The sequence below is a fragment of the Podarcis pityusensis genome (assembly GCF_964106645.2).
Source record: "Podarcis pityusensis genome assembly, chromosome: 4".
NCBI lineage: Eukaryota > Metazoa > Chordata > Lepidosauria > Squamata > Lacertidae > Podarcis > Podarcis pityusensis.
Genome location: NC_138027.1, coordinates 68506355 through 68517226, shown reverse-complemented (window position 1 = coordinate 68517226; position 10872 = coordinate 68506355). Strand labels below are relative to the sequence as shown.

At 41.2% G+C, this 10872-nt stretch overlaps 1 protein-coding gene across 7 annotated transcripts in view; it reads right to left on the bottom strand.

Annotated features, from left to right (window-relative positions):
• Window positions 1-10872, bottom strand: part of ARHGAP6 (Rho GTPase activating protein 6) — a 193694-nt gene that overhangs the window by 3376 nt on the left and 179446 nt on the right. For 6 of the 7 annotated variants that reach the window (XM_081001303.1, XM_081001304.1, XM_081001307.1 and 3 more), the window contains exons 9-12: window positions 10459-10638; window positions 4468-4565; window positions 1489-1754; window positions 529-609 (exon numbers count right to left, since the gene is read on the bottom strand). In XM_081001303.1, coding sequence (XP_080857429.1) covers window positions 529-609; window positions 1489-1754; window positions 4468-4565; window positions 10459-10638 — 625 coding nt within the window. Of the gene's footprint in view, window positions 1-528; window positions 610-1488; window positions 1755-2645; window positions 3477-4467; window positions 4566-10458; window positions 10639-10872 lie in introns of those variants that run through there. The other variant, XM_081001309.1, reaches the window with a different exon arrangement.

The window sequence follows — 10872 nt, the reverse complement described above, 5'->3', positions numbered from 1 at the left end:
AGGCCACAGAAGCTTATAGACAGCAGTGACAACCTTGAGCAGTCACCTAATCAAGGACACAGAAAGCCAGAGTCTGGAAAGAAAGGGTGATAGGAATCACTCTTCCTTGGAGACAAAGCAAAAGTACAAGGCACAAGTCTATTCTAGGAGAGAAGTAACTTCTGGTTCTCCCCGCCCTTGCCCCCCGCCCCCCAGTTAAAATGGATCTTTTTTATTTTTCTTGCCCTTTCTTGCTCTCTAGAGAACGATAATGGCAGGCTTCTGCTTCCATGCTCTGCTCCTTCCTGTGATCTAAGCCTTAATGGAACCTGTCACAATTCCAAACCCAGAGTAATCTACTAAAAATGAATCCTAGATTGTCTGCTAAGGGCACACCTGACTCCCTTGTGGGGCCAAAATTCATAATGAAACAAGACTGTTAATCGTATGAGTGGGATTCAGGACGTCAGAGTAATGTAATACTCTGAAGTGGATGTTCAAAATCTTGCAACATATACAAGTATGCTTTAAAAGCAAGATAATTTATACCTGTCATTCCTAAATCTTTGGAACCACTTTTCAGTGTTGAATGCCAGGTTCCCCAGATGTCGAAATAGTCTTCTGAAGCATCTGCAAAATGAGGAGAAACATAAATGCAGATTATTCTGTAAGAGTCAAACAATGGAAATAGCAGCAAGGTCCCAGAGAATTTTTTAGCCTCCCACAAAGAGCTTGTGCTAACTCAGAGGCAGGTGCCTACCAGGGGTAATACCTGTTCAGCAGCAGTATCTTAGCAATGAAACTTACCCCATGATTTTTTTTACCTAGCACCAAGCTGTGGATCATTATTCAACAGCTGGAAAAAAACTATTTTATTTGCTTAACTGTATCTACTCTACAAAAACGTGCTGGCTCCATTCTCTAGAGTGAATTAATTGAAAAACTCAAAACAGGACTGAGTTGGTTTTCAGAAACAGCATGCTAGGACACTTTAAAGAACTTTCTTTCCAAATAACTGGAGGGAAATGTACTGTCAATCATGTTTAGTATCCAAAAAGTAGAGACCAGAGAAAATTGCACAGAGATTTAACAGCAGATAATACTGGACCAAATAAGATTTTTGGAACTGGCCATATATACTGTGGAGCATATATCCTGCACTGCCCCCTACCACAGAGCAACCTCAAAAACAATTCATTCTGACCCACTTTTAATTAAGAGGTCGTATGGATATAACTTTTTGATGTGTTATATTGCTGAAGGTTTTCAATTACTTCTTTTAAGTGTTGAAATGAATTTTGTACGAATGTGGCTTTCGAAATATCTTTACTACTGCTTTCAGTTGATTGCAATTTTTGGAATTGTGTTTTATTCTTTTTATGTGTATTTCCTTCAGAGGACTCCCCCCCCCCCAAAAAAAAGACAGCCTAGAACTATTTTAAAATATGTAATACACAGCAATAACATCACAGTGCAATGAGAAACATCTAGCTTTGGTGCTGATCGTACCTTTTCCAAACCACGATCCAATGGAATTCTCTCTTGATTTGGGGTGCAAACTGCTGATCAATGTACATTGCTCTGGTACTTTGAATAACTTTGACTCGGAAGCGAGGGCCATATCATCTTGCATTGCCAAAAGAGACCTTTCAGAGAGCACTGGGGAGTTGTTGTCATAAGGCGAGATGTCACCACTCGAGGCTCGATTTGAGTCTATGGATGGATGTCGGCCTTCCATGGAGAATGAACCTTCTGACTGGAGCATTTCAGGGATTCTGATAAAGTTTGACACAAAAACAGAAAGCTCAGCCCAGGGAAATCAATGGTGCATTTGAACAACAAGCGCACAAGGCAGGTCCACCGATACTGGGATGAAAGTGCTTCTATAACAATGGAGACTGTTTTCTACACCACATAAGTAAAAAAAAAAAAAAAAAAAGCCACTGCCACAATATATCTAAAACAAATCAACAGATGTTTCAAAAAGACAACAACAGAAGTTTTGCAGAATATGTCAGGTGAAATTATAATTCAAACAGAACTCACTTCTTGTGTTAACACTGAAGGTTTTCTCTACAATGTGATTTTTAAAGTCAAAGGACAAAAAAGGTTCCCTGACATGTATGAGTAATAGTTGTATTTCAGTTTTGGAAAGTAATATAAAATTTGGCAAATTATTATGTAAAGGTAAAGGTAAAGAGACCCCTGACCATTAGGTCCAGTCGTAGCCGACTCTGGGGTTGTGACGCTCATCTCACTTTATTGGCCAAGGGAGCCGGCGTACAGCTTCTGGGTCATGTGGCCAGCATGACGAAGCCGCTTCTGGCGAACCAGAGCAGTGCACGGAAACGCCGTTTACCTTCCCGCCGGAGCGGTACCTATTTATCTACTTGCACTTGACGTCCGTTCGAACTGCTAGGTTGGCAGGAGCAGGGACCGAGCAATGGGAGCTCATCCCGTCACGGGGATTCAAACCACCGACCTTCTGATCAGCAAGTCCTAGGCTCTGTGGTTTAACCCACAGCGCCACCCGCATCCCTAATTATTATGTAGGAGATGTCTAATAAAGTGACATAACACAAGAAATGTGGAGGGTGGGGTGAAGGGAAACATTCATGGAAATACTATACAACAAACTTCCAAGTTACATAAAGTCTTACCTTACCTTGAATAAGCCTTGTCCTTCTTATAAAAAGAATCCCTGATAAAAGCTTAAGATGGACTGTGTCTGCTTTATAAGAGATTTAACAAGAAAGCTTTCACCACCAGTTTTTTGGTTAGTTATATTAGTATACTGATGAAGAATCGAAAATTCGCCCTTGCAAATCCAGGTATGTAAGTGGGTGGGCAATCCAGAAATAGATGGTCATTCCAGTAGTGTTAGTAGAAAGCAATATTACATAATGCCCAACACAGCTGTATTTTTTTGTTTCCATCCTGACAGGATACGTAGTAAACATGGCAAGCTTTGTTTTGCACTCCAATAAGAGGAAATGGAAATATCGGCAATCAGTTAAAAGCAGAGGCGAGAAATCATTGAGTGAAAAGGCCAGAGAGGCACTCGCAATGTACACTTTACAAGTAGCAGTCTCAAAACAGCCATCCTGAGAAAGAAGTGTTGGAGTAGTTCTCATATATTTTGCATGGAACCAATTATTTCCACTGCTGGACATGTGTTTACTTTACACTGTTGAGTTTCACCATTTTCCTTGTCATTTGTCCAGATTCAAAATCCATAATCAAGTGTAACCAGGATAGTCCCAAGAGATATGTGGTTATAGATTTTGGTGGCTGTTGTTAACTAAATGCGTATCTCACATTCCAACTTCTCTTGGGGGGGGGGGGACAGCCCAGTTTATTTGTAGCCATTTCTCCAAATGGGATTGGGAACGGGCCATGTCTTATGAGGATCACATTCTTTTCATGTGGAACAATTGTCCCTCTCATCTTCTAGCCAAATTCTTTCCCATGACTTCGCAATGACGGCTGGAAACACGCTAACATTAAAACATATAAAAAGTGATTTCTAGGTACCTCATTATTAATGAAATGAATGGAAAAAGGACAAATTTTACTAGCAGCAGAACAATAGGTTAGTGACAATTCTGTCATAAGTCTCAGAAACATACATTTTCCATTGTTGACCTGGGAAGTACAGTGACTGCAATTTGCAACCATCATTTGAACATAGTTTCTTAAGAAAGTGCTATCATGCTTTTCAAAGAAGATTGATAAACACATCTGCATGGAACTCAGCTGCAAGCTATTGGACTGATGACTCAACAAAGTGTGTGTGTGTGTGTGTGAGAGAGAGAGAGAGAGAGAGAGAGAGAGAGAGAGAACTGTTCTGAACTCTGTCCAGGAAACCTTTAAAATGACTTAATGTATAGCTGAGAATGCTATTGAGATTCTAACAGCTGTTGCATTGGCACACACTAGAAACAAATTAACACGGATATGATCCAAAACTTTCTGTGTGCCCAATACGCGCAAAACCATCCTCTACAAGTATATTCCCTACAATGGGGGAGCCAGTTCCTTTTGTGTACACAGTTCTGTCCACTTTGCTGAACTGTATAAGGAACATGTATGCACATATTGGAATTTCTGTGCCCTCAGTGAACATCAGGATCACGGCTATGTGAAAGATGTACCCCATCAGCATTCACGAGTACCGATCTAACCAGGCTACTGATTAATACATATCACTGAAGATGCTTAAAAACTGCTGCCATGTAACCAATTAAATTAGTTTATTACAGTTTCCTGCCTATTTTATAAGCAAATGGACTATGGAAAATAAACAAGACCATTTAATGATTCTAAAGGCACTAGAAACACAACCACTCACATTAAGTTGTTGACAGCACATTCTTGTTCTTTTAAATCAATGTAACAGGGTTTTGAAATTAGATGTATTTGAATAATTCAGCTAGAAAACACATCCCTGGTGGAAACAATGAAGGAAAAGGAAAACAAATTACTCACGATGACTGAGAAGCTTTCCTTCTCAGCAAATAGTCTACAACATCTGGGTCAGTCTCAAGTAGACTAATCAGAACTTCGTTTTGAAGGTCAGCAGGGACCTATAAATGAATGAAGCATCAGAAAGGTGAGTACAGAATCATGCACCGTTGTACTATATAGTCAAAGGTTAAGCTTCAACAAAATGAAACAAACACACTACAGAACAACTGATCAATGATTACAACTATTTGTGTGAAATAAGTACCGTGTTTTTCCGTCTATCAGATGCCCCCTATTTTGGGGGACTCAGATTTAAGAAAATGGGGAGAGATATATCCGTGTATAAGACCCCCCCTAATTACTGACATTATTTTGGGGGGGGGGGACCTAGTTTTATACACGGAAAAATACTGTATATAAGGAAAGCAGTATTATTTAACAAGTGCTCTCTCTTTCCATTCATTTCTTCCTTACTATGCATAAGTGCACAGGACTGTGGTTCTAATAATATGAAATAATGGACTGTACACAGTTTGTAGAAAGACTGCTTTTACTGATTGTTCAATAAAATATTGATCAAGAATCAGACAATATTGCTGAATGCATAATTTGTTCTAAAACATCAATACTCATCATGCTTAAAAAAAGAACGAGGTGTGCAATGATTTTCATGTCTGTTAAAACACTAATTGCTCTTCATACTAAATTTTATTATAAGTAGCACATTTTATTTTGTTCATGCATATCTGACTTTAATGGGCTGTACAACACCTGGCAGAGACCTGGCATTCATGACTCACACTGGGATGGAATGAACTTGGGAGGCAGAACAGTGCGCACACACACACAAACACAACGCTTTCAAGTTTTACTCCTGTTCACAAAACAGTTGCCAAACTGAGCCTCTATCATCCTGACCGATTATTTAGGATTTTAACACATCACCTGTCAGGGAACTGACATCGGAGCTAGAGGCAGAGGGAAGGCTCTCAAATGATGCTGGAGAAGGGCCCAGCCGGGAGAGAGGCAGCTCAGCAGATGGGGAAGCAATTCAGCGCAACACCAGGAATAAAGAGGAGGAGATGGGGGAATCGGCGAGAGGGCTCCCAGACTCTTCACCGGACACCAGCGGGGAGAGCACGGGTCCTCCGCTACCCACGCCCTCCCTGTGCAGAAGACTTCCGCGCAGGGAGAGTAGGAGGAAACTGGGTGTCAAACAACTTTTATGTTGGAAACGGTTTAAGAAACGCCCACTGACGGATTCTGCTAGCGACTGAGGCAGCCACGAAGTGAAGGGCTGTCCAGACTGAAAGGTTTAACAAGGCAACAAAGCCAGGAGAGGCAGCAACTTACGCACGAGTAACCCATACTCTTTACATCACCGCAGAAAGAATTTTTAATACAGCTCCAAGTGCTTAAGTTAGAATTTACTTGTAGAGTGCACGTATTCTCTATTTTGTTCTGCTGCAACTTTGAAAAATATGTGAAACGGATACCTGACTATTTACTACAGAACTAAAATCAGCAGCAGATTGCTGATCCTAATTCACTGAAGAAACACAAACAACCTGTAGTAATATTATGTATCCATCCTGACAAGCAGAACCATTCTGACCTGACAATAAACCCGTGCAGTAGGCCAAATATCACATTCTGTTCTACTGGATTTTATTTCGCATATCTTGCTCCAGTTTCAGTGGTGAAACCGGTCACAGCTGGAGGAGCGAAAGAAAACTTGGCAGCAACACACTTAAGTTGTACGCTGTGGATCCACGCTCTCGTCCAAATGTTTCTCTATTTGAAACTAGTGCAAATGTCAAAGTCTTAACTATAAACAGCAGCCCTGGCCTCTTACCACTTCTGGGGTTTGAAAAACAATCTGCTGCTGCTTGATAGGGAACTACCAGCATTTGCTACAAAAAGTCAACACGCCTATATCTGTCAATCGATCTACCACCTTAGCAAAGAATATGAGGGTCCAATTTGCGGACTCTCACACCATGTTGTTCTCTTAGATAAAATGCTAACAGCAAATGAAGAAATAAGCACAAATAGATTGATATAAGTATATTCCACTATAACAGCTAAATCAGGGCAGAGGTTTGAGCCAGATCCACTGAAGCAGTTCAGTTCAGTCAATAAACACATTGGCACAAATAGGAAGAATCTCTACGGAGATGCTTTTCCACTGTACGTATCTGATGTCAAACTGACACACATCCGCAGCACTCTCTAATTATAAACACGTCATTTGAAATGGTACATTGTTCCCTTGCATCTAGCAAGGCACTTAGCTTGGCCTACAAAGAGGCAAAATATTTATCAGCTCCAACAAAATAATAAAGCCCGCTCTAAAAAAAGCAAAGAAGACAGACATTGCCCGCACCCTGCAATCTATGACAGATTGTAAGAAAGATGTGGTAGAAAAAGGCTACTACAGCTGCAATGATCCAGTGGATAACTAGCTCAGTGTTTTAACCCTATCGCTCTCTCCCTCCTCCCCCAATTAGAGAAATAAAATATCCTTGTTAATTTACTAGGTTGTGTCCAAACATTGCTCCTGTTAGCTCCTGCTGGTAGACAGAAGGAGAAGCTTCTTTTACTTCCACTGCAGCACCCAATATCCCCACACTGTTGAGAAGTGGCTTAGTCATGCTGGCCACATGACCCGGAAGCTATACGCCCGCTCCCTTGGCCAATAATGCGAGATGAGCGCCACAACCCCAGAGTTGGCCACGACTGGACCTAATGGTCAGGGGTCCCTTTACCTTTATTAAACCCACAATCAATCAATCAATCAATCAATACTGACAACAAGTGATTCAAAAAAGGAGAAGTCATAGGAATGGAGTCATTTTTCCACTATAAGGGAAACCAGATCATGTATATATAGTTCACAGAATAAAATATTTTTATTCATGTCCAGCATACATTCAATGACATATTTTTCTCTTCCAGAAGCTACAAATAACATTAACAATGTTGGCCATTTCCACTGATCAGATGGAGGTTCTTCAACCAAAGGCTCCCATGGCTGCCACTGCACCATGTAAAAAGTCATCAGCACAAAAAAAACCCCCACAAACAAACTCAAACAATCATTTGCTGGAACAGGGGAAGAAGGAACCTATTTGTACAGGAAGACACCACGGATATTAACCACAGTTGCCTTCTAACAATTGATTGCTTTAGCTATACTTCAGTTACTTACATAAGGTACCATATTTAATCTTTCTAAGGCTGTACCCAGACGGAGATTTTCCATAGCAACTGTAATATGAAAGTGGAAAGGAGTGGGGAAGCTATCTTAGGGTTTGGGCCCTTTTGTTCTGTAACAGCTGAAGTGGAGAGAAGGAATTAATTGACACTTCTCACAATGGAAGGATGTAAGAAGCAGACTCTCCCAAGTATCTGCACTGGGACCAATGCCTTTTAATTTGTTCATAAATGATCTGGAGTTATGGGTGAGCAGTGAGGTGGCCAGGTTTGCTGGTGACACCAAATTACTCAGAGTGGTAAAAACAAAAAGGGTTTGCAAGGAACTCAACTGCCTTTACGAAGAGAGACTTCTGCGGCCGAGGCAGCCAGGACCACCCATGCCGTTAGCAAGGGAGGAGGCCAACTCTATCAGTCCCCTCTTGTAAGCATTTCAGTGCCATCAAGATAGCTGTTTGAAGGAAGAACTGCATGGCAGCAACAGCCTTGGCCTCTGGTTTGTAATATCCTCTGCTCTGTGTTAAACAGAATTGGTGCCTGAACTTGTTTTCTCCAGGGAGTACTTCTTCAATAGCACATACCGTATTTTTTGCACCATAACACTCACTTTTTTCCTCCTAGAAAGTAAGGGAAAATGTCTGTGCGTGTTATGGAGGGAATGCCTACGGGTGGCGGGGGGGATCTGCTGTAGTCGTGAGCAGAGGATCCATGGTTCCCCTTCCTTCCCTCCTCCGTGGCTCGCTTTGAAACAGCAAAGCGGGAGAAGAGACGCTGAGTGGGGAGGAGAGAGGGACAGAGAGGAGAGGAGCCACACGAGTGTCCGGTTGGTTTCTTTAAAGCAAGCAGGCTCTCTGTCCCTCTCTCCTCCCCACTCAGCTCGCTACATAGCAGCAAAGTTTTTCAGCTCGCTAAGCTGGGGATGAGCGGGGAGGAGGGAGAAAAGCAGAGCCTGCTTGCTTTAAAGGAGCAAAGTGGGATAGGAGAGGAGCCTTCTCCCCTTATACCCCTCTTCTTCATTATTAGCAGCATCCTTCTCCACCCACCCCACGCGTGCTCCTTGTCCCTTGAGTGCTTTTCCTTCCCTCCCCACTTAAAATGTGGTTACAAAGCACAGATCCACATGGATCCTCAGGATTTTTGCACTGGGTCACCCCAAATTCACCATCAGATCACATAGCATGTCCATGGCTACATCTTGCACCAAAAAAAATCACACACCCACTGTTGCCTGGGGCCGCAGTGGTGCAAAAACGTGGTTACAAAGCATGGATCCACATGGATCCTCAGGATTTTTGCATTGGGCTACTCCAAACTCACCGTCAGATCACATGTCTGTGGCCACAGCATGAACCACAAAAATAATACATCCACTGTTTCGTTTAGAATTTTTTCTTGTTTTCCTCCTCTAAAAACTACGTGCGTGTTATGGTCGGGTGCGTGTTATAGAGCGAAAAATATGGTAGTTAAAGTATGGAATTCGGTTCAACAAGATGTGGCAATGATCACATAGATTTAAAGAAGGATTAGGTAAATTCATAGAGGATAACACTATTGATGGCTATGCATTACCTCCAGGATTGAAGGCATTATGCATCTGAATAGGATGGGTAGGAACAGTGGGAGAAGGCAATTGAATTCATATAATGTTTGTGGACTTCCCATAGGCATTTTGGGGCCACAATAGGCTATTTTGGATTGTGCCACATGCACTGATCCTTCTGGTCCATTTGGGCTACAAATAATCAACATCACACACACACCCCTTCTGCTTAGCAGGTGTCAGATACAGTTATTGTATTACTTCAAGCTAAGTAATAATGTTATGCAACCATAGTACCCACATGTGCAAAAGAATGCGCTATCTTGTAGAAGTTCATTGCCAAGTAAACAATACTGGGAAGTGTGCATGAATACTTGTGGCAATATCCGTGCAGCAGAAGTGAAACCTTGATGAAAGATGCTTATTTCATATTTACTGCACAGAAAACTTGAGAGTGAGGAAACACTAACTGTTGTTTTGAATTTCATTTAGCAATTATGAGTTGCTGTTCCACTTTCTACCTCATATGCAAGCGAGCAATAATTTTGTAGTTCCCAAGGCCTTTCTGCTATAATTGTCAACCTCATAATCCACACTATTCACCTTACCATGGAAGGCCTTCAATGCGTGTGAAGGAATATGCATCCATGTTCATTCTTTTTTTCTTTCTGAAGTGAGAAACATCTGCAATTCTAATGGAGCAAATTCTCAAAGAATTGTACTCCACAGGATAAAAACACTGTATGCTAATATATAAGGGACTTTATTTATCAACAACTGAAAATATATGATGCTATCTCAAGTTCATGATGCCAAACTGGTGTTTTGTTTTTTATCTCATGAGATTTTCACCACATATTGACAATAGTCTTTTTCAGCAGTGTTTTGCCATACATTAAAAAGACAATGCCACAGCTGATATATAATATATAAATAGAGAGTGCTTCATGTTTTGAAATGAAAGCACAGGAGAAAAGTTTGAAGTCTACAGTGGTACCTCGGGTTACAGATGCTTCAGGTTACAGATGCTTCAAGTTACAGACTCCGCTAACCCAGAAACAGTACCTTGGGTTAAGAACTTTGCTTCAGGATGAGAACAGAAATTGTGCGGCGGTGGCGTGGTGGCAGCGGAGGCCCCATTAACTAAAGTGGTACCTCAGGTTAAGAATGGACCTCCAGAACAAATTAAGTTCTTAACCCAAGGTACCACTGTATTCATAACTGCAATAATGCAAAATAAAGAAGACTTTGCCTACCATGAATAGCATTTCATAGTTTTCTATCATCTTTTGTACAACAGCAATGATTGCAGTACTCTCCTCAGCTCGCGCTGTACTTTGAACAGTAAATTCTTTGTCTGTTGTCTTCTGTTTGTGCAACAGGTTAGGTCCAAATATAGTGGCTAGATTAAGTGATGTCATTTTGTTGCCAGGAATCTGGAAAAAAACAGAAATAAAGTTGAGTTACCCGATTCTGTAAATGGCTGCCTGGAATTTAGTGTAGGCTGAATTTATTTGCCTAACCAGTTTAGAACCCCACACTGTCTTATACTCTTGAACCATCTGCCATAAAAAAGATCCAAATTTGTTCTCAATATGTCTGCATCTTTATCTTTATCTTTTTTTTTTTTTTTTTAGTTTATCAACTATGTGTGCTTTATACAAGGATGC